We start from the raw sequence: 27,987 nt of genomic DNA, 5'->3' as shown, positions 1-27,987 counted from the left end.
ATTTTGTAACCTATTCTTTTTTCTTCACTTGTAACATAGTTGATGCCAGGCAAAGTATTGTTTGGGTAGCAAAAGTAATGTTTATGTCAGGAAAAGTCAGCTGATCACCACTAGTTTTTAGTGTAAGAAAATTGATGATTTTCGAAGGCCTAACGGCACCGGATGGAACTAACATAAAAGTCGTCTTCAGCTGATCCATAAGGATGACAAATCTACTATATGAGTATGTTTAATCTATGGTATAATCAAACAAAATGCATATTGTAGCATCTTTTGGTTGTTGGCACATATAAAAACAGATAATTTACGAGTGACTTGTACTGTTAGTTTGACAATACCACATGAGATTACCGTGTGTACAGCTGCCTACAGATCCGAACTGTGTGATGATGAGATAGAGACCAGTCAAGGCTACACACAGACCAAACACGACCACTCCCAGGGCTGGCAACTGGTCCTTGGATAACACAGAGCCAGGACACAGCTTGAGATAAGTAGCGGCTGGTAGCACAAAGGCCAAAGGAACTGCCGCTAGCACACCCTACAGCATATTGATTATTTATAAACATTCATACACAAATTGCAATACTATAAAATTGACAATGGGAAAATTCAATTTTTTACCCTGTATACTCATAGGTAGGGCTTTGATAGAAAAAAAACATATAACATGAGACAGACTAAATTGAAGAAATAAAACTTAAGAGTTGGTACACAAATATTAAAGCTTCTGTAAGACAAGAAATTAAAAATATTAGACAAAGTTATTAGTGCTTGCCTTCTAATCAGAAGGATGCTGATTTCCAACTCCAAGTGGGATCAATTCTAGACCCCGATGCAATTTGTTGTTGGCCTATTAATTAATTATGCTTTCTAACACACGGTCAATGTTAAAGAAACAAGGCAAAGATAGATTTGTACTGTTCCCTATACAAATTATAAAAAAATGTAAATGGTGCTATAAAAAACAAATAGCCTACATAAAAAATGTAAACAAAAAAATAAAACCACTGAATATCAATCAAAACACGTTGCACATTACACAGGTCAAAATAGAACAATAAAGATGAGAAATTAACTCACATTTAACTCGAGCACAATACCCAAGCAGTCAGTGCTGACAGATACCAAGTAGGCGGCCATGACAATAGCGAGAGTGACGCCACGATGTGCCCGAGCAGTTTCTAAATGTCCCCACACAGCCTCCACAACTGCCCGGGTCACCAGACACTCTATAGGGAATGTCAACAGTATGGTGGCACTGAACACCACACGTGAGAGGTTCATAAGGTCATCGTCCCAGCAGAAGTTCTCCAACAGGTCACCTATACGAGAGTTCACATTAGGAATTGAAGATTACCTGAATCTGAATGTTTAGTTAAAACAAAGGGGAGCAAAATAAATTGATTCTTTTAGATTGACTGGTGGTACTGTTCATTGAAAAGAATGAAGAATGACTGCTGTTTACAGGTAACAAAGGAGATTTGTATCCAACCAATGTTCACTTGCCATAATGCAGTAGACACACAAGGAGGGCTTATTTTGTAATGGTATTCTTTTTTATCTCTCTCTCAATTATTGCTGTAGAGCCTGTTTTTCATTGCTGATTTGTAGGGATGGGCAGGATTGAATTTTTAGTTTCGGAAGGGACTTGACTTGATTATTGTTGTAATCAAACTACACGTAATAAAAAAATAACATGTTAAATAATTAAAGTTTTCAACAGGAAGTATTATTTGTTCAACCAGGTCAATGAAATATATATGTTTGTTGTCTTTTGAATACATAGCAACGAGTAGTATTATATGCAATTTAGTATAATAAATTGTTGTTTAATGTCATTAAACAGCTAAAATTATAGCACAGTCCGTTAATACAATATAGCTAACTACACAAAAAGAGACACTTTTCAATACCTACATAATTTTTAAATATTACAACTGAATAATCTTATTGTTAAGAAACTTTTGTGGCATTTAGAATAATGGAAGTGATTAAAACCCATAACCAACAAAATCCAACAGTATGTTGGTCAATTTGCTAACTCTACTTTAATTAATAACAAATAACAGGTGATTCAGAGGTTATAATACCTTCATGGATACAAACAACATCTATAAGCATTGTCATTTTATTGTTTTCTAACTGAAATGAAGACTAACCTTGCACATATCCAGTGAATGTGGTGTAACCAACAAGTCCAAACACAACGGTGACAAGGAATGAAGCAAACACAGAGTAATGAGTGACCTTGTCCCACTTCTCCTGGGTAGCTTCCTCTATGGAGGCGTACAGTAGGAACACGTTGTGATGACACATGAACGCTGCAGAAAGCCAATTGAACATATCACTCACTACGAAGTATGATGGGGACACAACCAAGTATAAATGAACGATTAGTGTGGGATCAGTGGGATCTAGCCTCCTCAAATACAAGGGCATGGCGAGACACAAGTGGCAACTCTGCTGTCTCAGCCAATCCAAAGAACTGCATCACTAACTTTATACGGAGCATCTGTGCAATGCTAAATTTGATTGTATGTAATTACACTTATTACTATATTAGCGAGTGAAATGTTGCCACATTGTTTGCCGAGGCCTTGTGTTGGAGGTGGCATTGGTTAGATGCCTTGTGAAGTTTTCTTACTTAACTAAGTTAAGCTGTTTATAACACAGGACTGTTTATTAAAAAGTAAAAATCCAATGAACAAGGGCAGCTGGTTCAGTTTCATTCAAACTACTGACTTTTGTCCCGATCAAACCGGTGATTTTTTTACTACCAAACAAGGACTATAACCACCTACCAAATTTAAGTGGATACTGTAAGTAAAGCAGTTTACTTACTAAGAACTGCATTGTAACATTTTAATCCTATTTTGAGACAAGTTTCATATCCGATTATATTTGAGTTTACTGATATAATTTTCTCTTGTGTTATAGCAAATTTGATACTTGATAGTGAGTAGGCCTACTTCAGTTTAAAGTACTACAAGAGATATACTGATATACAGTAGAGAGTCAAAAATCCGAACCAATTGGGACCGTAGGTAGTTCAGATTACCTATTTGTTCGGATTTTCAAACATAGCCAAGAAATGCCTAATATAGACATATAAATAGGCCTACAGTATTGAAAGTATAGTTCTAGGATACAGTGAATGAAACAAAAACAATGATTTTTGTACTTAGGTATTTTTGTTACATTACCGTAATTTGTTTCTTGAAAAAATATGCACATTCAACAAAACACAGACTGGCTCGGCCCGTTCACTCATTTCCCTGCCGAGCGCCAACCGTTTGGCCCACGAAATTGTAAAACAAAACATCTGTTGTCTCTGTCCTTATTCAATATTTTAAATCTCTCAGGGGCGGTTCGGATATTTGACGTTTTTGGATTTTTGACGTTCGGATTTTCGACTCTCTACTGTACTGACAAATAGACCATATTTTAGAAACACAGGACAGAACCATTTCACAATTCATAATAAATATAGGGTCTTACCAAAAGCCATGATGCCAATTGCAGGGATTACTCCAGAGTTTGAAAATTCAAATGCATCCTCAGTGGGTGGCCTGCAAGGAGAAAGGGAATTGCAGGAATAAAGTCAAACAAAGCTAGGAATAGAAAAATCTTTATGGACAGATGACAGACATTTTGTCATTAGGGACGCATATAGCGGAAGCGGACAGAGACATTCATTGTTTCACAGAGGAAATCAACTTCCTTAATCTTCTGATTGTCTCAGCTCTTGATCTGCAAAGCTAGCTAGATCCATATAGGCATATAAGTATTACTATATTAAGATAATGAGGTAACTGGACGTATTTTAACTCAAATATGAGTGAAGGATGAGTTAATGGAGATGCTTAAGCTAGTATGTTTTGTTCAGTGGCGTAGCCAGGTTTGGAGCACCCAGGAGCATAAATTGTTCAAGAGCTCACACCCACATACAACATCACAAACAATCAACAAACATCACTCTCCTTGATACATAATTAGGCTACCTCTTTAAAAGGGTTTGTCAGTTGTTGGTTTATCGGGTTTTTATAATAAAAAAAACAAAATTGGAATTAGTAGAAAATGTTGGTTTTGGTTTGTTGAATGTTATGCAATATTTTTCTACTACGGCAATGATGTTGGATAAGATGTGGACTGTGTTTCCGCAATCGCACGGTTAGATTTTGCCATGACCAAAGGAGTAGAAAATAGCCTACTGGTTTTGGATTGTTGAATGTTATGCAATATTTTGCTACTGTGGCAATAATGTTGTATAAGATCTCGATTGTGTTTCCGCAATCGCACGGTTAGATTTTGCCATAACCAATGGAGTAGAAAATAGCCTAGGTACTGGTTTTGGATTGTTGAATGTTATGCAATATTTTTCTACTACGGCAATGATGTTGGATAAGATTTGGACTGTGTTTCCGCAATCGCACGGTTAGATTTTGCCATGACCAAAGGAGATGATGATACACCATCATAACGCCAGACATGCATTAGATTTCACCCTTCCAATCCACAAACTATCACATACTGAAAGAAAACCATCCTACAAAGGAGCTAAATACTTCAATCTCCTTCCAGAACAATTAAAACAACAGAATAATTCATCAATTTTCATGAAAAAAAAATCACAGGCTGGTTCTTAGAGAGACCCTTCTACACCGAAAAAGAATTCATCTCACTTCATCTCACTGTTCACTCTTCACTTGTTGAGTGAGGAGACAAGCTTAAGTAAGAAGCTCTGACCCATCATATCCTACATGCGTTACTTTAAATACTTTTCATTGAAATGGCGACCATAAAAAGTAGGTATTTTAAGCAAAGTATCAATGGACATGAGTGTAGGATGAGTGGCGCGATCGTTTAGTCTTGTTAGTGACTAAAGCCAACATATTCCTTAGACACAGCTTTAATAGCCCAAACAGCTAATGGCAACTAAGGGACCTACAGTTTATAGTGGAATCCGAACCACATTTTTGCCTTGGTATTAACGAATTGGTCTAATTAATTATCAGAGTACCGGTAGTACTGCCTTTAGTCCTAATACTCACTAGTTCGGACGTTAATCCACACCTGGAAGTATCACATCCACAGTGCATGCCTATAAATATCCACAATTCGTGATCTCCTAGTAGCTGGATTACAGGACGACGCCACTGTCCCAGTCAAGTTTATGCACACCTACACTATGAATCAAAATCACGCGATCAATGAAAGTCTTGTCAAGCTAAGGGTACGGTTGGTTATTATATGTTCAGTTCTATCCCTTAAAAGGGGTTGTTTAGGAATAAAAATATACGAACTTTTGGATATTGTGGTGATTTTAAGATATACACATGAGATGGTAAAGCTTCTAACATTCCTGATAGCGAAGCAGTAGTTATGCAATTAAATACTTTTGATTTAGGCCATATTTGGTATATCAATAACTGGTACAATTCTTCCGGACTGTTTAAGCGGTTGTTAGAAAGAAACACACATGTTGTAGCCACAGTCAATCTGGAAAGACAGGAGGAATTTGATTCTGCCAAATTGGAAATGGGACGAGTGATTCAGCGAAGCAGGGATGCCAACATAGCTGTGAAGTGGAAGGATAGGAAAAATGTACATTGCTATCAACAATTCATACCGGAATCAAAATGAGGATTCAAAGGTGTGTTGTGTCAGAAGGGATAAAGCCCAAAGGTATAATAGAATAGAGAGATGTTCATGATTTTTCCGTGATCGTCAATGACGACGATGACGTTTCTGTGACCGCGGGAGACGATGATAATGTCTACATGCCCGCAGGACATGGATAAGAATTTTGCCGCAATGACGGAAGACAAGGATAATGACAACGGGACCTTGGGAAATGGTCATGATTTTGCCGCGATCGCGCAAGCCGACAATGATGTTTCCGTGACTGTGGGAGACGATGATAATGTCTACACAGCCGTGGGAGGTAATCAGAATTTCGCCGTGATTGCCGAAATCCACACCCGTCAAAAGACACCGGATTACTGGAGTGATGCAATGCTGGATTATAGAGGGTCTGTATGTGTATGAAAAACCACACAATCAGGAACAATAATGATTGAATATTACTTACACGACTCCGAACAAAGTGAAGAACCTCAATGTGATGGTGAAAAGAATGAAGAATACGAAGAATATGGACACCATGGAAGCTCTTGCTAATCGAGCCATGTCTTTCTGTCAAACAAAAATAAGAGTTGATAGTTAACGCCATAGTTTTAATGAAAGATTATCACATGAATCAGCTGTATGAAAGGAAGGAAGTTGGTAAATTTTACACTAATAACCACTGAAATAATTTATTGTAGTAAAACAAATTTGTAGGGTATATTCAAGGCCACACTAAAAAAACAGGCCGTAATGCTCGCCCAGCATGACGTCACGATAGAAGCGGCTATGACGTATATTTATTTATTTTCCAATGAAAGATTAAAACAAGCAGCTGATCACAAACGGCAAAATTACGTCATTGCCGTCTTCTATTGTGACGTCATGCTGGACGAGCATTACGGCCTGTTTTTCTAGTGTGGCCCTGGTATATTGTTTAGTGTTTATACACAAGTTTGGGTTAATTTGAGCTGAGCTTAACATTTTTTGGTCCTAACTTGTACTGACTTTTGATTTTTGGAGCTTATTCATACTTTTAATAGTTCCTTTTTTACAGTATCATATTATTCAAATGTGTGTTTGTAAACAATTAAGGACCGAGGGGTCTACTTTCAAACAATCCAAAATTCAATGACTTTACTCACAATGGAACTGGCAACCTACTGATTTCCAGACAAAGCACATATCCAAAGCATTCCAGGTATACAAACAAAGCTTACCTGAAGACAAAGAGGAACCGTTACTGAGAGAGTGCAAAGTAACACTACAAAATCTCTGCGGGCTAACAGAGCAGTAGACGAGAGTCCAAACATCCTCACGAGAACTTTGGTGACTGTATCTCCTACCACCACATTGTAACTGACCATAGCTAGGACATAACATATGGGAAACATAAGACATAGTAGTCCTACTCCTACAATGCTTCTTAATAAAGTTTACTCTTTTCTTTGTGGCCATTAGTACCTACAATGTTCGGCCTCACTAACTAGCCTCTCTCTCTTTAGAACATGTGCACCTTTTTCATAACTATCTCTTTGCATTCTTATGTATTGTACTAATTCCATCCATCCATTACAGTACCTCATGATTTTAACTCAAACTGCTTCATCATCTTTAAAATTAAAATTAAAATCTTTAAAATCATCTTTAAAATCAACATTATAATAGTTGTGCACATAATCTCTTGATTATGAACTGTTCTACAATTTTCAAGTTCATTTATTTAATCATGGAAATGGTACAACTTTTAATGGAACAATGATATACTCGCACGTAATATAACAATATAAAGTGCTATCAATTCACTATTTCTACATTCTTTTAAAGCCCTAAATTCTTCTATTTATATATATATTTTTATAACAACTTTTTTCTTTTTTTTCTTTTTTTCTTTTGTAAATAAATTTATTGATTTCGGTTAAGGTATTTTTACTAAAATGGTCTTAAATAATTATTGTTCTGACAATAATCTGAATTATATGAGAGAACTGTATTTACCGATGAATGGGTAAACAAACTGAAGTGCAGACAGTAGAAAGAACCCAGTAGATCCAAACGCTGCAGCCATGATACCAGAGTAGGAGAAACTTCCGCAGATGTGAGCAGATCGGACCATGAGTCGCAGGGAGTAGTCTGTGACGAGGGCTACAACAGCCAACAATACCAGACCCAGACCAAACCCTGCCTGTTGGAACGCAAACGGTATACCTGCAAACAAAGCATGTGGATGTATATCACACCATACCAAAACTTGCAGCCAACTTTGTTAACCCTCTGAGCACCACAGATTGCTCACTGATTTGATTGTGCCTCTTTGGATAATTATTTTTCCTAATTTCAGTTAAGATGGTAAAAAAGTAGCAAATCCCTGATTTGGGGTACAAATCACAAAGAATGAACACAAAGAACTATTTTGTAAAACTACACCCAGTCGACGTGTGGTCTGTGAATAATGGAGTTGGTCCACTGTGTATTTAGATGGCCTCGCTTATAAAGTTTTGCTGCAAATAGGTAAACTCCTCACAAGTTGCAAAATAGACATGTCCCAGAAGGGATTTGAACTACAGTACTCGGGGAGCGAGCTGGTCTACTGGTAGAGCACAGGGTTTCGGTGCCAGAGGTCCCAGGTTAAAATCCCGCTAATCACCAATGGATTTTATCTATGTGATAATGCTGCCCCCCCGACCCCCTTTAGGACTAGCCGGAAGTAATGTGTATAACAGTTCCAGGCTAAACAAAATACAGTACTCTATCTGCAGTGCTTCTCCTGACCATTGATCAGAGCTATCGGCAGTACCGGGACGGACCCAGGGGCTCAAGCTCCTTCTTACTCTCGGTTCCCACTCATGACTGCTTGCATATGTTGCTATTGGTTCTGCCTTATTTTATTTGTAATTTTTTTTAAGCAGGTACATGTTGTTTACAGAAAACACAAGTTTAGCTGTTCTGTGTGTTTTCAAGAAAAGCTCTAAAATTTAAGAATGACAAATCAAAGAAAAAGTAGGTTTTTTATACATCATTTTTAAGGTTATTAACTGGAGACATTTTAAATAATCTGGCTCCCTATAGTATAGATGAGTTTATAAATCAAAAATGAATTAACTGTCCATTCTAAAATAATTGTCAAATTTATGGTTAAGCCATTTAGATTAAGTTTTATAACTAATGTTGTATGCTTTGACACTATTCATGTATATAAAATGTATAAAGTGAATAAAGATAATTTGATTTGATTTGATTTGAATAATATTTTACACTAACTACGGTCCAGTGTAGCATAGAAAAACTTAATTTTTCTCACAAATTTAAACTTTCATTGCAGAATAAGGGTACATTTGATGAGAAGACACTTTTTGACCATGTGATGAACTATATTCTTCATCATATTGCAACAAACTAAGATAGAAAACAAAAATTCTTTTCATGTAGGCTACAGATAACCTCTCAAAACAACTTCAAACTTGCTTTCCATATTGCTAATGCAAATAAGCAGCTGAGGTGATACTTTTGTCTATTCCGACTGTGTTATTGTTTATCATGCTATCGATATGACAAACTATTGACAAGAATGCAACACTAAGCTACAAACTTAAGTAAATCAAACGATAAATAATTTTGATTTGATTGCTTACAATCAAGTTTACATATGTTTACAACAGCTGGTCTTTACTCTTCCTAGAAATCACGGGATTTCCGTCTTTTAATCCCGGGATTAACGGGATTGCAAAACCTATGTTACTATTTATTTTTTTGTGAAATTGAGGAGTTTTTACTTACGGAAAATAAATAAAAAGCACATAAACTGTTTATTTTTAAGACGATAAATATATATGAAATGGTATAAGTTGTGATCTATTTTAAATGGACAATTTAATTATCATTAAACTCAATAGGCGAACATAGCATAAATATATGTTTAATGATTAGACGAATTGGAATTATAAGTCAATTACAGTAGGCCTATAAATTATTATGAGTTTTACTTTTGACATTAAACGTAAAAAACGCAATTGATGTGGCAAACATAACATGGCAATCAGTATTGAAGTATTAGTAACTTAATAACATTGAAAGCCTGAAAATTAACTATAAACACACCATTATTTTTTAATTATTAAGATTGCTTATGTTTAGGGTCTATAACCTAATCTACCTATTTGGTTTAATAGCGTGGTGATTAAAATTTGTACAATCCTAGATATATTTTAAACAAACTTGGCAAATACATTGATTTTATACAAAGCTATTAATACCTTTGCTAAAAACACACTTTATCACCCTCCCTGTAGCAGAAAACCTAGGTACTCGTCAAACCTAATGTTAGCTAAAAAGATTTAACCCTCCGAGTGTCATGCGTCGCTGCAGCGACGCGTAACGCACTTTGTATAGTGTCGTGCGTCGCTGCAGCGACTCGCGAACACTGTTTACGGCGAAGGCTCTATGACTAACTGAATCGGACTGTACTGGATTGAGTTAGGTATCGTTCTGTCCGTAATATTCTAAGCTTTCTGCAGAGGTCTGTCTCTAAGCACTATTCATTTTAGTTCCGAAAATATTGTAGCAGACAGCTGACTGAGCTGACGTGCGTGTATTTGTAAACAGCTAGGTTACCCTCGGACCGATGACTGATGTGTTTTATTACGTTTATCATTGTTTTAGTGTTAAAAATCAAAAGTAGTGATATACGTGGTGCATTATAAGAAGATTTAAGTGGTTTTGAAGTGCTGGTTGATGATCCTGAAGAAGTAGGTAGTGATATTGATGTAAATTATCAGCCAGATTCCTAGCTATGGTTGGGCTATGCATTCTTAGCTAAACGCTATGTACTGAAATCTGTTTTTTGCCCATAACTTTTTTATTTGCAAATCTACTTCCTTATATTATTATAGATTTGTAATCCTCATAAAATTTAGAACAAAGTGGCTATTTTCAAATATTTATAGGCCTATAATTTATACAATTTCATTGAGCGCAAACTTATTTTTTTTTGAAAATTTTCGAAATTATACATTTTTTTACCTAAAAAATTTTTTTTTTTTAAATCTTCCTTATGTTTTATATATAATATTGAAGCCCAAGATTTTCCAAACAAAATGGTATATAGAACAGTATAATTCACATTGTTTTTAAGCTTCTCAGATCAGTTTTAATAAAACCTTGCAAATGAGCAAAAAATAGGCTGACATTAAGGCCAAAACACGTGACACTCGGAGGGAAGTGAAAATCCAACAAATAGAAATTCGCTTAGTATGTAGGTTTGCTGCAGCGGAGGAATGAATCTGTTTGTTATTCGTATATTTGTTGTGCTAATTTTTAGCTTAAAAAAAGAAGTTAGGGGTGTCAAAGGAGGATTAACTTGATGCCTTGAATAGAATTGACAACAGAAGAATTTATTAAATTTTTTTTCAAATGTTTAGAGGCTGGTGTTTGTTTTAATTATTTTCTGTGTTATCTGACCAGTTTTCTTGTAGAATATTCTACTACATTAGTTGCTCCGATGTATAATTCTTAGTTGAATGGAAAATTTGAAAGAGATAATAAACTAATATGGTTCTGGTACAAAAGAAAATATCTACAAAATAATTACATTGATAAGAAGATGACTTTGAATCCTAATAAATTTCCATTATTTATTTCTTGTTTCCTAAAGATAATAAATAGTCCAGTTAATTTTTATCAAATCATAGTAGATTTCTTTGGCATTAGATAACCTGATATTTTAACTTTAATGGGTTAATGACATTATAATTAGGCATTGTTTAAAAAAATCAAGAAAGCAACATTATTCTTCTCTATGAAACTCAAATCAAACAAAATAAAAAAACTAGCTCTTCTGAAGACTTGTGATTTTAAAATTGCAATTTAATTTAATTATAAATACTTACAAAAGGTTTATCCCTTGAATTCACAGGAGTACAACTTAGAAGCCACAATTCAAAAAAGGATACCAAGATAACATTAAGAACTTAATCCTTATCTCATCTGTAAGTATAAAAGAGGATGTTGGTTTGTATATTTGTATGTTTGGCAGTGATAAACTAAGAGACAGTTTGACTGATGGCCTCAAAACTCGGTATATAAGTATGTAAAATTTCATGTAATAGGTTCGTGATAACTTTCAGGGCTTAGCCCTGGGACCATCTTAAAGGTACTCATGTAAGGGATTTTGAAAGACCATTTAAAAAGAATATTTTTGAGAGCTATTTCAAATAAACCATGGGTTCTATGATGGTCAATAGCATTAAAAAGTTACAAGGATTACCAACAGATTGCAGCACTATTATTTTACGAATTTCCGTTGGTGAGTCGGTGGCTCAGTTGGTAGCGTACGACCCAGACTTTGGGCCCAAGGCAGCAATGTCAAGGGATCCTGGTCACTGCCGCAAACATTTTATCAGTAGGCCTACAGTTCACCTTTGTACTGTACCGGCTCACCCCTTGCTTTGCTGGATACTCTAAACTTTGTTTAGTGCTTGCTGTTACCACTAGCCAACCTTAAGTAAAATAGTGATAGTTTTTGTAAAAAAAATAATACAGGTTGAAATTAAAGCAAACATGCGTACTCACCCAATTCCCATAAGATGTTGATAAAAAAAAAAACTTAATATCATGACAACCGATCAGATGTCGTGTTTAAATATTTACTCCTATCAAAACAAACTTTTCTATCTATTTATCTTTGTAGCATCTAGCTATGTAAGCTTGGATTTAATCCTTAACACGTTCGCTACCACAATTATATGGAATTTACGTTCGCATAGACCAGCGACACAATTGTGCGTCGACTCGTTTCTCACAATAGACCACCGACGCATATTTGCGTCAGCTGGTCACATTGAAATGGACTAACGACGCACATTTGCGTCGGTATTCTAATGTTATTAAACAGCGTATTTCTTAGCAACGGTCTATTTTAGAGCCCGGATTTTATCATATCGGTCTAGAGGGATATCTGCCGCAAATGTGCGTCACTTGGTCCGTGGATATGACGATTGGTTACGTCACACAACAGTTGGCAACATTGTTGTTTACATTGTGTATTCCGCGACATCACAGAACAGATGTAAACGTTATAACCTTTGCAGTTTTGGCTAGTGTTTAGTGGAGTTTCTTTAGTTGTTTATGTAAAAGCTTGAAACAACCAAATTTACAACGACGCTTACGTGCGTCGCCTGGTCTATTGAAACGAAAATGTAATCTTTTTAACTGGATTTCGTTAAATAGACTGACCGACGCATATATGCGGCGTTTTAAAATTCGCTCATAACGAAAAATAAAAACAATATTTATTGCTTACTAATTCACTTAAGGTTATTATTAAGTCAATTAGTCCATTTAAACGATATTTCTCTTTTGGTCTGTCGGCAATGTTATTCCTATATCACTTGGTCTGTAAGCAACGTCATGATCATTCCTTTTAGTCTGTAAGAGTGACCGGACCGACGCAAATGTGCGTCGCTCGGTAGCGAACGTGTTAATAACTGTTACTGCAATGGATAGAATGGTAGTAATTTGGTAAAAAAAGTAGTTCGAAGCTTTTTGTAGAAAGACAGTTAATTTTTCAAATGAAAAGTTTCTCACTTATTTTGACTTCAGTAGTCCCACATGTCTAATTAGGTGATTAGGCTATAAGAATGGATTCAATCCATAATAACTGTTACTTCAGTAGACTCCCTCTTATCCGGACACCTTTTAACCGGACATCGGTTTAACCGGACTACACTCGGCGGAAATGACATCTCTTTAACCGGACAATTTTTATCAGCACATTAGTTTAACCGGACTAGATCGGCAGGAAGTGGGCGGTACTGATACTACTGTTCTCGTAGGAAAGATTTGAGACCAGTGATCACGTGTCTAAATACAATGCTCTCCCAAATTTAAGTCAAATATCACAGTAAACAGTCCGTTTTAACAAGTTTTTGGGGACGTCGGTTTAACCGAAAAAAACCGTTATCCAGACTGGCCTTAGTCACGAGGAGTCCGAATAAGAGGGAGTCTACTCTATATGGAAAAATGATGTAAAAAGCCATGTCTTCATTTTTCTTTGATTTTTTGCTTCATTCCATAGGAAGTAAAAAATGCTAATCTACACCCCAAAACATGTATAAAAAAACGGCTGTTTTTGCTGCAGTATGACAAAAAATAGGCCTACATTTATACTTTCACATCTGTGAGAATACACAAAACATAACTTACCGGTAACTAAAAGTTGTATCAATGACTCCGTTACCTATGCGGTAGCTTAAATGCTATGTGTTGTACTCACCAATAACACCACTCCCGATGATGGAGTTTATGTAGTTGAAACTTGCATACCCAAGGCCAGTTTGCTTTCTCTTTTCATTCTGAAAAAAAAATATCTAAAAAATATATTGTTATTTTATGAGCGTCTTGGCCTTTGGAAAATATTGAGCTTGATTTACACCTGGGGATGGTTTTAATATACAACATCCAACAAAGTGGCAAATGTGGCAACAAATTTAATGATCCTGTCATCTCACAAGAAAATAAATTGTAACCACGAGAGGGAAAAACATAAACACACACAATAATACAAACACAGAAAACAAATTATATTTTTATTTGTATATTGAACCACAAAAAGTGGAGGAAACGTGATTTGGATTAGGTAAAAATTCCCCCTCCCTCTACAAGCATTGATACTGTAATAAATAGTCATACTTTAAAACACGTTCACTGCGGCCATACTTCAAACAGGCACACGCCAATGCCGAATCAGCGAACACAATTGGCATTCAAATATTTCAGTCTGACGAATTACAAAAGAGCAGTCCAGTCAGCCATTGTGCTGCGTTTCCTCGAGAGTGAACGTAGTTCACCCAAACGTAGCAGTTCTGCCTCGATTCGAAGCCCAGAGTCTTTGTAATGTGGCTTGAAGAGAGAAAATCCCCGAAACCGAGACAAAATCATTGCCAGACGGGATTTTACGGGAAATTTTAGTATGAACTTACACCAAAATAAAGCTCATATGATTGCATGTATCTCTCTGATACCCTGCTTACTATTTATTGACATGATCTATTGCATTTTACGTATAATGTTTATTGATCAAATAAGTCTATCTAAACTTATCTATCACTTACCTCAAACAACTGATCCGTATCACTTCCGGGTATCTGTGCAATGGAGTCTATGCTTGGCTGAAAAGATAGGTCATGATGTTAGAGTTCATTCTTTAGTACAACCCTTCAAAGTCATGGGGAAAAAGACATATAAGTATAGCCTATATGTATGTAATTTATATAAGTTAGGCTAAGTCTAGAAAAAACTTAATACTTACATCAAAACAAAATGACAATTGTCTTACATATCCGACCACCAACAACTACATCTTCCACATACCTAGTACAAAGGCTATCTAACTTAGGCCTAAGTTACCTAAGCAACAACTTATTCTTTTCCATATGTCATCACAATAGGGAACTTAACTTATGGAACTTAATACCAACACAGCTCTTCTCATAACTCACCGCTGGTGCTTTTTATAAACCACATTTACTAACAATTTTTACACGCCAAAGTAAAATATGGCAAACACACAATATGGCGTATCGGGCAAACCGTGAATCATGGTTTTTAACGGTTAAGTATGGTATTTATGTTAAATAGGGCACTCACGTTAAATTTGATATAACTGAATCTTCTTGAAGATTGATATAACTTACTGTAAGTTAACCAGTGTGGTGTTTGGTTAACTGGAATAGGCCCTATGCAAAAAAATAAGCCATGCAATTTATTTTCACGTTTTTCTTGAAACAAAAGTTTGTGAAGTGGTACTGGAGCCAGAAGTATGACTCACAGGCCCAGGCTGTGCGGTGCACCAACCTCCATGCTCACACAATAGGCACAAGGGTTCAGGCTATTACTGTAGTTCAGTTGGCTAGTTCCCGCATCACTGCAACCTGATTTTTACTAGGCCTAAGTATAGTCAAGCTTACCGGTATCGAGAAATCTTGCTGTGAAAACATCATTAATACTGTTTTGAAGTTCATAAGTTACGCTAATATTGATTGATACTATTGAATTGAAAATATTGTATAAATATTTTGTAATATATCTAGGCCTATTATAAAATTAAACCATCATAACCTAGGTAACCTAACCAACCAAACTTGCTGATGGTGAAAAAATCGCATGAAAGTTTACTAATCGAATAGATAGTTTCAATCGATATTAGCATAGCCCAGTTAAGAAACTGTACCCAAACGTTAACTTAACTACTTAGGCCTAATATTTGAGCAGGAGAAGCAGATAATGATAGGCTACCTGTTGCTGTAGCACTGTTTTGTGAGCTTCTAAAATATATTTCTTTTCATTTAATTCTTGTTTATCATTCATTTTCACAAAATATATAGCAATGGAACTTAATTTAAAAATACACTGTACACTGTACACAATAATTAAAAAAATTAAATGTATGACAGTGAGTTCAGCTCAACCTAATTGCAATATTATGAGTGACTTGACTGAGTGACAGTTGACAACTACTGCTGACAGTAGTCAAAGCAGAAGCAGACCAGGTGGTTACCTTCAATCATCACCACCCACACAAACAAAACAAAGTCGAGTCGCCGAGTGGAGTGGAGTGAGTCGATTTCGATTTCGATTGGTTGGGGTCGATGTGACGAAGTAAGATAGACAGCTGAGTGAAGCGCAGATCAGACCAATGAGCGTTATATCACAATAAAGCTATGTCATAGATTAAACATACTGCCCATTTGGTTTAATCTATGGCTATATCTGGAAGTGTGGTGAGCGAGCTGGCGTAGTGGTTAGAGCGCGGGACTTCCATCCCTGAGGTCCCGGGTTCGATCCCTGCCAACTCACCAATGGATTTTATCTAAGTGATAATGCCGCAACCCCCAGGTCTAGCCTGAAATAATGCAAAAAGCAATCCCAGGCTCGTGTCTAGCGTCCTAGGAAAAAAATATATCTGGAAATATCGCCAGAATGGAATTTAATTCCTAAAACAAGCCTAGGCTGGTACCTAGTGCCATCGTGAGGATTAAGATAATTAAACATTTGACACATTTCCAGAAGCGTCTCAGAAGACAGTTCACTCGAGCAAGCAGTGTGGCAACATGGACAGTGTGGTAATTACAGTATATGGGCTTTCCAGCTAGGAAACCAAGGAGTTTTATCGTTGCCATGTCGTCCACGGAGTCTCTGGGGGGGGGGGGGGGGTACAAAGGAGTTTTGTCTCCATTCGGTTGCAGCTTTGTTCATGTGAAACCACGCTTTGTCTTCTTGGACCTAGATTGTTGCTAAATCCCTAGTGTAGTGTAGGTTTGGCCCTCTAGTGAGAAGCATGAGTAGTGTGATAGCGACAACATGACTGTATCTGTCCTGGGCCAGGCCAGCCTGAGCCCCCTAGCTGTGGCAGTCATGCGTAATTTTCCGGGGGTGCGATAGGACTGAATGGGAATAATGGAATCTCCCCGTTCTCCCGGCCTAATTCCCATCACCCTACCCCCGGACACACAGTGAACTAGTGGGATAGTGAACGGATTGGCTCATGGAATCGTTTACGGAAATATTTACTCCGTGTAGATTTGTCAGCACTTGATTTTTATTAAAATAATTTAAACAGGTATGATTACCTTTTTATATAATAATAACATTGTAGTAAATATTTTTATGGGCTCATGTTAGGTTAGGATAGGACATTTCTTTCTTGATCTGAAAATGTATGCCACACAGTTATGTTTGATCTCTTTGAAAACACGACGCAGCAATTCGGCGAACGATCCCATGAGGTGATCCGTTTCCAGTGGCCGGACCCCCCACACTCCTTATAAGGTGGCCGAGGTGGGTACGGTTGTACCTGAACTCGCCGCTCTCTTTCACGACGTCTTCAAAACTTTACTTAAATACTTTTCAATAAACTGGCTACCTATTAAAGATCCATGACAACCTCTTGGAACGAAAAACATACATGGTTTGTTGATCTCATATTCATAGTGTTTCGAACACTTTTAATCACTCACCACCGCACCTCTTTTAAGAACATAATAAAATAAGTAAACAGAAATGGAAAAATGTAAACAAACAAACTATACTGTCAATTGCATTGACCAGCTGTTGTTCACTAAATTAATCGAACAACGTTAACTTCCATAACATGCATGACCTTTGGAAATCAGCCTGTGGGGCAGATCCCTTAGGGAGTTCGTCCACATCAATACTTTTCGGCAAATCTACACACTCTAAGCTTCATTTTGATATGCTATATGCCTATATTTTGTATTTGGTAAATGGCCTTAACCGTTTACATAAAATTGGATTGTATCACTTTAATAATATAATAGATTGTGTTGTGATGGGATTTTGTATTTTCATAGTATGTTTTATTGATGTTTTAGTGGATTTAAGTAAAATAGAGATTTGTGTAAAATGTAAAGAAGAAAATGAATTGAGCTAGCTTTTCTGTTTTCATTGAATGTTTCATTAGTATTTGTTATTTTTAAAGATGCCTCAAAGAGATCGCGCACGCAATGAAAATAATAGGGATATGATGAGACATAATCGTCTTCACCCTTATCAACTATATGTCAAATATATCACCAATTTCGAAGTCATGAAGTGACGCAGGCTGCTAGTATCCTATTCATTATGTTACAAGTCAGGAGCCCCGTGCAACAATAGCCAGGCGCCGTCTCAAAAGGGTTGTTTGTTTACACGGGTTTTCTCTGAACGCACCACCGATAGACAATAGACCCATGTCAACGGACTATCTCAATAGAGGCTCCAGAACCTTCTACACTTCTACGCCGGTTTGTAAACAACGGATACTCGAACTCTCCACTCTAGATTGTTCTACGGCAAGGTTATATAAGGGACCGTCTTCCGGCACACGGCAGTTGAGTTGAGTTGAGCCTTCCGAGAATCGTCGCACCAAGCGCCCGTCGGTGTTAGTGACCAGTGCTAGTGCTAGGGGCAGTGACAGTGTAGTGACGGTGTAGAGACAGTGTAGTGACACGAGTGACAGTGTAGTGACAGTGCTGTAACAGAAGTGGTGATAAATCCTGTAAAGGTTAGCTGTAAGTAGAATCATTGTAAATTAGAATAGGCTTTAGCTAGGTTAGATAGGGTTAGTTAGGTGTTAGGTAATTGTAATATCTGTAAATACAGTATAGAATAATTAGTGTGAATAAAATAGTTATTATAAAATCGCCAAGTTTTTATTGTAAAGAACCCGTTAAGCCCGCAACAATTGGTGTCAGAAAGCGGCATTATTTTGGCGATTTTATTTGTAAAAAAGTTTTAAGGATTTTGTTAGATATTAGTAATTTGTGTCATAATTTTTCTTAAAAACAACTATTTATTGTAAAATTATTTTAACTGTAAGGCATAAAAATGGCTTTCAAAGGTGTTAAACTTGATGAGTTAAAAGTAGCTGATCTTAGGAGGGAATTAGAAGAACGAGATCTAGATACGAGTGGAACTAAATCAGCCCTTCAGGCACGCCTTAAACAAGCTTTAATTGATGCGGGTGAAGACCCAGAAAACGTTTTATTTGAAACATCTGATATGAATAAAATGCTTAAGAACTTAGAGTCAAAAATGTCGGAAAATAGTAAAACATTAGAGTCAAAAATGTCAGAAACTAGTAAAACTTTAGAAACCCTAGAAGCTAATATTGAGGCAAAAATGTCAGAAAGTAGCAAAACATTAGAGTCAAAAATGTTAGAAAATAGCAAAACATTAGAGTCAAAAATGTCAGAAAATAGCAAAACATTAGAGTCAAAAATGTTAGAAAATAGCAAAACATTAGAGTCAAAAATGTCAGAAACTAGTAAAGCGTTAGAAAACCTTGAAGCTAATATTGAAACAAAAATGTCAAATGTAGAATCAAAAATGCTAAACAAGTTAGATGAGTATTCTAGCAAAGTTGATGATTTAGAAAGTAGGATGAATGAAATAGATGAGAAATTTAATTGTATAGAAAAAAATCTAGAAGATAGGTTAGTTAAGCTTAGGCAGGAAATGGCTGCATCGGGGAGCTTCACACCTGCGTCATCGGCTAGCACTGGCGTACTTCAGCAGGATAACGCCCTAGAAACGATCTCCAAGCCAGCGCCCACCATTGCTGCCGTTGCCCCTCAGAACATCGTTCCTCACTTCGATGGCAAAACCCCCTGGGAGGACTACATGCTTCTCTTCGAGACAGCGGCTATGGTCCATGGGTGGACCGAGGAGACAAAGGCTTCAGCACTGTGCCTTGCACTACGGGGCGATGCATTAGCTGTTCTGCATGCTATGCCAATGGCGGAGCGGAAGAATTTCGCAGAATTAGTAAGAAGATTGGACATGCGCTTTGGTCATCGACATATGGACCAGCTCTACCGATCACAGCTGCGGAACCGGATCCAGAAGCCCAGCGAATCACTCCAGGAGTTTGAGGCCGACATTGCTCGCCTGGTGAGAAACGCCTATCCATCGGTCACGGATGATGTCTACGAGAGTTTGGCGGTGGATAAATTCCTAGACGGTCTACGTGAACCTGAGACTCAACAGGCAGTGAAGCTCGCAAGACCAAAGACCCTGAGTGACGCACTGACACAGGCACTGGAGTTCGAGGCTGTGCGACAGTCGGTGAGGGGCCAGGCTCGAGTCCGCGTGGCTGACGCAGAACCTACAACTCCACTGGACATTGAAGAGCTAGTAAAGAGAGTGCTGGAGGCACTAAAAACTCGTCGCCGGCAGATACGCTGTTGGGGCTGCGGACAGATAGGACATCCCCGGAGTAAATGTCCTTCGACCACATCAGAACCGAAGCAGGAAAACTAAGGAGGGTTGATGGAAAGGGGCAACCGTCAGCCCGCGATTGGAAAGCCCCGAGGAAAAGTGGTAAAGTTGCTTCACTGGGAAGTCAGTCGAGCAGTTTCTACGTCGACGGAAAGGTGAACGGGCGTCTCCAAAGCTGTCTTCTGGACACCGGGGCGACTATGACCATCCTGAATCCAAACACTGTGTCGACGGAAGATATTTCACCAACATCATGGTCTCTACGTACAGCTACAGGTCAGCTGGCTCAGGTCTATGGGCAGACGGTTGCTACCTTCCACATCGGCGGCTGCGTGTTTCAACACTGCGCACTTGTTGCCGACATAGACGAGGACGTGATTTTGGGAACCGATATAATGGTGAAGTACGGACTGAAGTTAGACATGTCAAGAGGACTAGTGACTCTCGGAGACGAAGATGTCATACTTCGGCGTGGAAAAGATATCTCTGCACGCGTACTTCTACTAGAAGACACAACGCTACCAGCGCGCAGCCAGGTCATCGTTCAAGCCACAGTCGAAGGAGATTGGACTAGTGGGCAAAGTGTTCTGCTGGAGCCAGCAAGTGACAGTGAATCCCAGCTTGGACGTGGTGTCTTTGTCGCCAGATCCTTATTTAACTTAGGACATGAAAATCCGGTGCAACTGATGAACTTGAATGGTTTTCCTGTTACGATAAAAAGAGGAGTAACGATCGGAACGTGCGTGGCTGTTAATTCGGTGGTACGTCAACTAAAATCATGCCCGCCATCTACAAATGGATTACCGAAGGAGCTAGAAGATTTCGTGGAGAGCACCTGTCAGGAGCTGACGCATCAACAAAGTGCAAAAATAAAGGACTTTATTACTAGATGGCAAGATGTCTTTGAGTACGGAAGTGGCCCTAGAGGAAGGACGAATATAGTACAACACAAGATAGACACCGGAGATGCAAAACCCATACGTCAGGCCCCTAGACGACTCTCACTGGCAAAACGTGACGAAGCCGAGAGAATCATAAAGGAGATGGAAGCGGATGGTGTAATCGAGCCTTCTAGCAGCCCTTGGGTGTCACCTGTGGTACTAGTGAAAAAGAAAGACGGCTCAACAAGATTTTGCGTAGACTACCGCCTTCTCAACAATGTCACCAAGAAAGACAGCTACCCTCTACCCAGGATTGATGACACACTCGACACTCTGGGAGGATGTCAGATATTCTCAACCTTAGACCTCAGAAGTGGCTACTGGCAGGTCGGGCTCGCTCCTGAGGACAAGGAGAAGACAGCGTTCTCTATTGGGACAGGACTTTGGCAATTCACTGTGCTGCCTTTTGGACTTTGCAATGCCCCTGCTACTTTTGAAAGGCTCATGGAGAACGTCCTCAGGGGTTTGTCATGGGAAACATGCCTGGTATACTTGGATGACATTATCGTCCTAGGCAAATCCTTCGAAGACCACATGAAGAACCTGGAGAATGTCTTCATGCGACTGCGGATGGCTAATCTCAAGTTGAACCCCAAGAAGTGCAACTTGTTCCGCAAACAGGTTAATTACCTCGGCCATGTTGTATCAGACAAAGGAGTATCTGTGGATCCGGAGAAGATCAAAGCTATCACTGATTGGCCAATACCTCAGGATAAACACCAAGTTAGGAGCTTCCTTGGGCCGTGCGCTTACTACAGAAGATTTGTAAAAGGATTCGCTAATATTGCCAAACCACTAACTAAATTGACCGAAGACAAGAGAACCTTTGTTTGGGACAACGACTGCGAGAAATCTTTTGAAGAACTGAAGGCCAAATTATGCAGCGCACCCATATTGAGCTATCCACGACCAGACGGAAAATTCGTACTAGACACGGATGCCAGCAATACCGCCATTGGAGGAGTCCTTTCTCAACTTCAGGATGGAGAAGAACATGTGATCGGATACTTCAGTAAGGTACTGTCAGCACCTGAGCGAAATTACTGTGTCACCAGGAGGGAGCTTCTGGCAGTGGTGAAGTCCATAGAACACTTTCACAAGTATTTGTATGGAAGAAGGTTTCTCTTGAGAACGGACCATGCCGCACTGATATGGCTTCTAAGATTTAAGTCTCCAGAAGGGCAGGTTGCTAGATGGTTGGAAAGGTTACAGGAGTATGACTTCGAATCAGTCCATCGTGCGGGACCGAGCCACAGGAATGCGGATGCACTTTCAAGAAGACCATGTGGAGACACCTGCATGCACTGCACACGCAAGGAAGACAAAAGTGCATGGGTTCATCGCGTGACCGCCATTGACGATGAATGGGACAAGACGAAGCTGTCAGTGGACCAGAAGGAAGACCAAGATCTAAGACACGTTATGCAGTGGAAGATGGATAACAAAGGAAGACCATCGTGGCAGGATATTGCTCCATTGTCTAAGAACGTCAAGACCTACTGGGCGCAGTGGAACTCGATTTTAATGGAAGAAGGAGTTTTGAAGCGAGTCGTCGAATCGGAGGAAGGGGGGCACCGAAAACTCCAAATAATAATTCCAAGGAAGAGGGTTCCTGAAGTGCTAAAGGAAGTGCACGATGGAATTTCTGGAGGCCATCTAGGGGTACATCGTACACTGGTGAAAGTAAGGGAGCGCTTCTACTGGGCTAATCAGAAAGATGACGTCATAGACTGGTGCAGAAGATGTGTGACCTGTGCAGCATCAAATGGCCCTGTCAACAAACGAAAAGCCCCAATGAGGAAATACAACGTAGGTGCCCCGTTCGAGCGCATTGCCATTGACGTTGCAGGACCGTTCCCCATGTCCGATGCTGGAAATAGATTTATTTTGGTTGCAATGGATTACTTCAGCAAATGGGTAGAGGCCTATGCATTGCCTAACCAGGAAGCGGTAACAGTTGCAGATATATTAATCAGAGAACTGGTTAGCCGATTTGGCGTCCCGCTCGAACTTCATTCTGACCAAGGAAGAAATTTTGAGTCAGCGGTATTCTCTAGAATGTGTGAAGTTCTTGGTATCCGGAAGACTCGAACAACACCTCTTCATCCACAGTCAGATGGCATGGTAGAACGCATGAACAGGACGATGGGAAGATATCTGTCAAAGGTTGTCTCCGAACATCAGCGGGACTGGGACCAATACCTGCACCTGTTCCTACTTGCTTATAGGAGTTCTGTCAACGAAACCACCGGCCAGACTCCAGCTAACGTAGTTTTCGGGCGAGAGCTACGTCTTCCATGCGATCTGCAGTATGGATTGAAGCCGGATGAATGTGTGGTTGGCGAGGACTACGTATCGGATCTGCGGAAGAGGATGGAAGAGATACATGAGAAAGTTCGTCGCAACATATCTGGAGCAAGTGACAGGATGAAGGAGAGGTACGACGTGAAGGCCGAGAAAGGAGGGTTCACACCTGGTGATCTCGTGTGGCTACATAATCCCCGAAGGCGTCGTGGTTATTCACCCAAACTCCAGAACTCATGGGAAGGACCCTATGAAGTTATTTCCCGTTTAAATGACGTCATCTACCGGATTAAGAAGCAACCAAATGGCAAACCCAAAATAGTCCATTTCAACAGGCTTGCACCGTACAAAGGAGATCACAGCCAACAAGATGAACAACAAGTTCGGAACCTCTCGACTGAGCCAAGAGACATCGTGCCTGAGAGACGTGGAAATGAAGGACCGAGGCTGTTATACAAGGACCTCTTTACCTTGCCAGTGGAATATGCCTTGGCACACTGCGTAGCAGAAGACCTGAGATCGTCGCGAGGTATAGCCACAGTCTTCAGGACAAAGTTTGGAGGGACCGAAGACCTTGAGCGCCAGAACCCCACTATTGGATCAACCCTTCACCTGAAACGCAATGGGCAGCATTTGTTCTACCTCGTAACGAAGGAGACGTCAAACAAGAAGCCCTCCTACGAATCCTTGAAGAAGAGCCTGCAAGACCTGCGGTACAAGCTCCTTCGTACTGGAATCGAAAAGCTTGCTATTCCTAGGCTGGGATGTGGTTATGACGGACTGGAATGGAGGATTGTGAGAAATATGGTGCAGGAACTTTTTAAGGACACTGGCATCGAAATTGTGGTCTGCGTATACAACCCATGGGGAACCTCCGGTGGACCAGAAGATCGAAAGCTTCAGGAGAAATCTGTTCTGGGACAGAACAGTCTTAAGGAGGGGGAAGTGTTACAAGTCAGGAGCCCCGTGCAACAATAGCCAGGCGCCGTCTCAAAAGGGTTGTTTGTTTACACGGGTTTTCTCTGAACGCACCACCGATAGACAATAGACCCATGTCAACGGACTATCTCAATAGAGGCTCCAGAACCTTCTACACTTCTACGCCGGTTTGTAAACAACGGATACTCGAACTCTCCACTCTAGATTGTTCTACGGCAAGGTTATATAAGGGACCGTCTTCCGGCACACGGCAGTTGAGTTGAGTTGAGCCTTCCGACAATCGTCGCACCAAGCGCCCGTCGGTGTTAGTGACCAGTGCTAGTGCTAGGGGCAGTGACAGTGTAGTGACGGTGTAGAGACAGTGTAGTGACACGAGTGACAGTGTAGTGACAGTGCTGTAACAGAAGTGGTGATAAATCCTGTAAAGGTTAGCTGTAAGTAGAATCATTGTAAATTAGAATAGGCTTTAGCTAGGTTAGATAGGGTTAGTTAGGTGTTAGGTAATTGTAATATCTGTAAATATAGAATAATTAGTGTGAATAAAATAGTTATTATAAAATCGCCAAGTTTTTATTGTAAAGAACCCGTTAAGCCCGCAACAATTATTTTATTTTCAGAATGGTTGACTTCAAAAAGCAAAACTTCAAAAGCTTAAGGCTGTCGTGGGGCTGGGGAGGGTTGGTACGACGGAGCTCTCAGATCCAGGAGGATATCCTGTCCTCGGTATGGTATGACGGTATGAGGCTTCGAATCACCCGACATATGGGAATTTCATAATCGCCGAGGTGAGCATGGGAAAGAGGGTGATATAACATTATTACCCAAACGCTTTGCTGTCAATTTGTCCCTCGAAGAAATAAAGAAGATATCCATAATCGATCTGTCCACACTACACTACTCGGTAGTGTGTGACAACAGGACTGAATTTGACCTGGCCCGGTCTAGCTTCGCAGGGACAGCCATGCGAACAATTTCGAGGTAGCGACAATAGGACTGAGAGAAATCTCCCTCGCCGCGTCGGTTTCCAGTTCTCCCGCGACCCCTTATAAGGTATGAAGGTTCCAATGATTTTAACATGCTTTCAGATGACAATTTCTCGAACTTGGGCCTTTTAAATGAAATATAAAGGCAAATTTGATAAAATTAATTTAATGGTGGTTTCTGTACACCCGCGAATTCGCGGGTAGAACCTCTTGTATTAACGTACAACATTTCACTTGAATTCACTGAAACATCACCAACTACAGATAACCCCATTTCCGTATGGATGTAACCAAAATTAATTGTATCATGGTCATCTGTTATGATGTAAACAAATGAAAACTTGAAAAAGTTCAGATGATTGACAACAGAATTCAGCACAAACTATGAAATTTTAAAAGCCTATAGGACGAAGGGCTTTCTCGCTATATCATCCAAACCCGAAAAAGGCACATCTAGAGAATAAGAGCTTTAAATTTATACCCAATAGGCCTATGCCTATAAAAATAAATATATAGGCTAGTGGTTGATTTGTTGCACACAAAAATCCTAAAGATTCTTGTAATAATATATATATCCATAAAAGAGGAAGTATGTATGTATGTTTATAGCCTATGGACCGCTCAACAGTTTGTAATGAAACTTTCAGGCATTATTAAGCATTATTCAAGGATGGTTTGTGTGAAGTTTGGTGCAGATCCATCAAAAGGGCTCCACCCCAGAGGGTTTTAAGGCGTCCAATGTCAGACAATGTTACAAATAAATATAATTTAAAAGCAGATGTTTACTTTCACTCACTGTTTTGTAGGTTTGAATAATCACAACATTCTGCATTAGTAAAAATTTTAAATAGTGCCACACTGTTTTCACAGAATGCAACACAGAAAACCTTTTTACTTTTGGGTGAGTCTAAATAAACCCCTTCCGCACTACACCTATGCACTCAATAAATTTTAAATTCTACACTATTAAATATGTAAACGTACCAAGTAAAAACCTTTATCAAAGTATTATAAGCAATAAAAGGGATGGGAATGACTTAATATTTTTATCTTTTGTTCTATCCACACAATCTAACATAAATTAAGTGAATAATAATTGTTTTTTTATTGATCGTAAAGAACAAATTAACATTTAAAATTATAGTTGTTAGCGCAGCAACGCGTGCCGGGTAACTAGATAAATAAGTTTTGAAGCTTGAAAGTCATAGGAACATGGATAAAAGCTTAATGTCGGTGGTGGGTGACCCAGAAAGAGCGCATATAATTTTACCTTTTACCACTGAGTTGTGAATGACCAGATGATCTAGATAGCTGTGTCAACTGCATATAGGCTATCTGGATTGCGAATGACTCCTGTCCAAGGTTCCCTTATAAACTTGTCTACACCAAATAGGGCCAAGAGTCTGTCTTTTACAAATATTTTAAATTGGGCATTGTTCACCTGCTTTACTAACTTCAACTCGGAGTTTATTGAGAAGTCTCACTGCTAGAACTGGGAAGCTGTTCAATGACTTAGCTAGTCAGCATCTTGGTACATTCAGATCGATAGCTCTTTTAGTGTTGTGCTGATGTACTGTATCACGCTGGATAAAATCGCCAATGCTGTCCTTCATGTAGCTAAAGAGTCAAGTACAGCTCGTGACACCTAAGCTGGCACTTGGCCTATCGCTGCTAGTACCTATCTCAAAAACATTATGTCCCGTCATGTGGGCTGCATCAGCTGTCCTCGCGACCCTTCCGAAGGCGCTTAAGTACATAACACAAGGGGAGTCAACCCCGTGAGGCAGCGGACATGTTTGCAGTCCGGTCTTTTCCCTACCTCCACCCTCCTGCCCGCGCTATGCCAAGTGCCAGCTAGGTGTCACGAGCTGTACATACCGACCGACTAAAAATGGTGAGAATGTTAGTTGAAGAGAACCGAGGCTTGCTGTGGTATTTATATAGCAGAGTAGTGTCATATAAAAGTGAGCAGCCCTGAAGATCTAAATCATTGACAAGGATAACAAAGAAGGGAACCAAGCATTAACCCCATGAGCAGGAACCCCGTGCTGCAAATTAAGCTCATCTGAGTGAGCACCTTCAACCTCCACTACCTGCTTCCTGTTTCTCAGCTACGACTGCAAAGGTGTTAAGAGCAGTACCTGTTATACCATGGTGTCCGAGTTTACTGACAAGTGTCTTGTGAGGCACACAGTCAAAGGCTTTGGTTATATCGCACAATCCCCAGACCAAGGGAGTCCTACCAACCTCAAAGGCTTACCCCTTGCTTTGCTGGATACGTTCGACGCACAGATCTGTAGTCTATGTGGACGGGCAAATGCAAGGTTAAAAGAGGTCACCAACCTATTAAAAAAATTATTAATTTACTTATTAAAATAATTAAAGGTAAAACATTTCATTACATTGCGAAACATAATATA

General features: G+C 39.2%; 1 protein-coding gene across 1 annotated transcript; it reads right to left on the bottom strand.

The window, feature by feature from the left end:
- Position 1: 1 nt before the first annotated feature.
- LOC129002721 (putative sodium-coupled neutral amino acid transporter 11) lies at positions 2 to 16,026 on the bottom strand. Its single transcript, XM_054430735.1, has 10 exons — positions 15,919 to 16,026; positions 14,736 to 14,792; positions 13,898 to 13,976; positions 7,627 to 7,836; positions 6,849 to 6,997; positions 6,095 to 6,198; positions 3,502 to 3,572; positions 2,163 to 2,324; positions 1,084 to 1,325; positions 2 to 541 (listed from the first exon to the last, which is right to left on the bottom strand). Exons 1-10 carry the CDS (start codon positions 15,988 to 15,990, stop codon positions 305 to 307), a joined length of 1,383 nt encoding a protein of 460 aa, XP_054286710.1. The 5' UTR covers positions 15,991 to 16,026; the 3' UTR covers positions 2 to 304.
- Between the last annotated feature and the right edge of the window lie 11,961 nt (positions 16,027 to 27,987).

This window comes from Macrosteles quadrilineatus, unplaced genomic scaffold, assembly GCF_028750875.1.
Source record: "Macrosteles quadrilineatus isolate MER2022 unplaced genomic scaffold, UCM_ALF_1.0 Scaffold_9__3_contigs__length_116548681, whole genome shotgun sequence".
NCBI lineage: Eukaryota > Metazoa > Arthropoda > Insecta > Hemiptera > Cicadellidae > Macrosteles > Macrosteles quadrilineatus.
The sequence above is the reverse complement of the archived record's forward strand: the minus strand, read 5'-3'. Positions and strand labels throughout refer to the sequence as shown.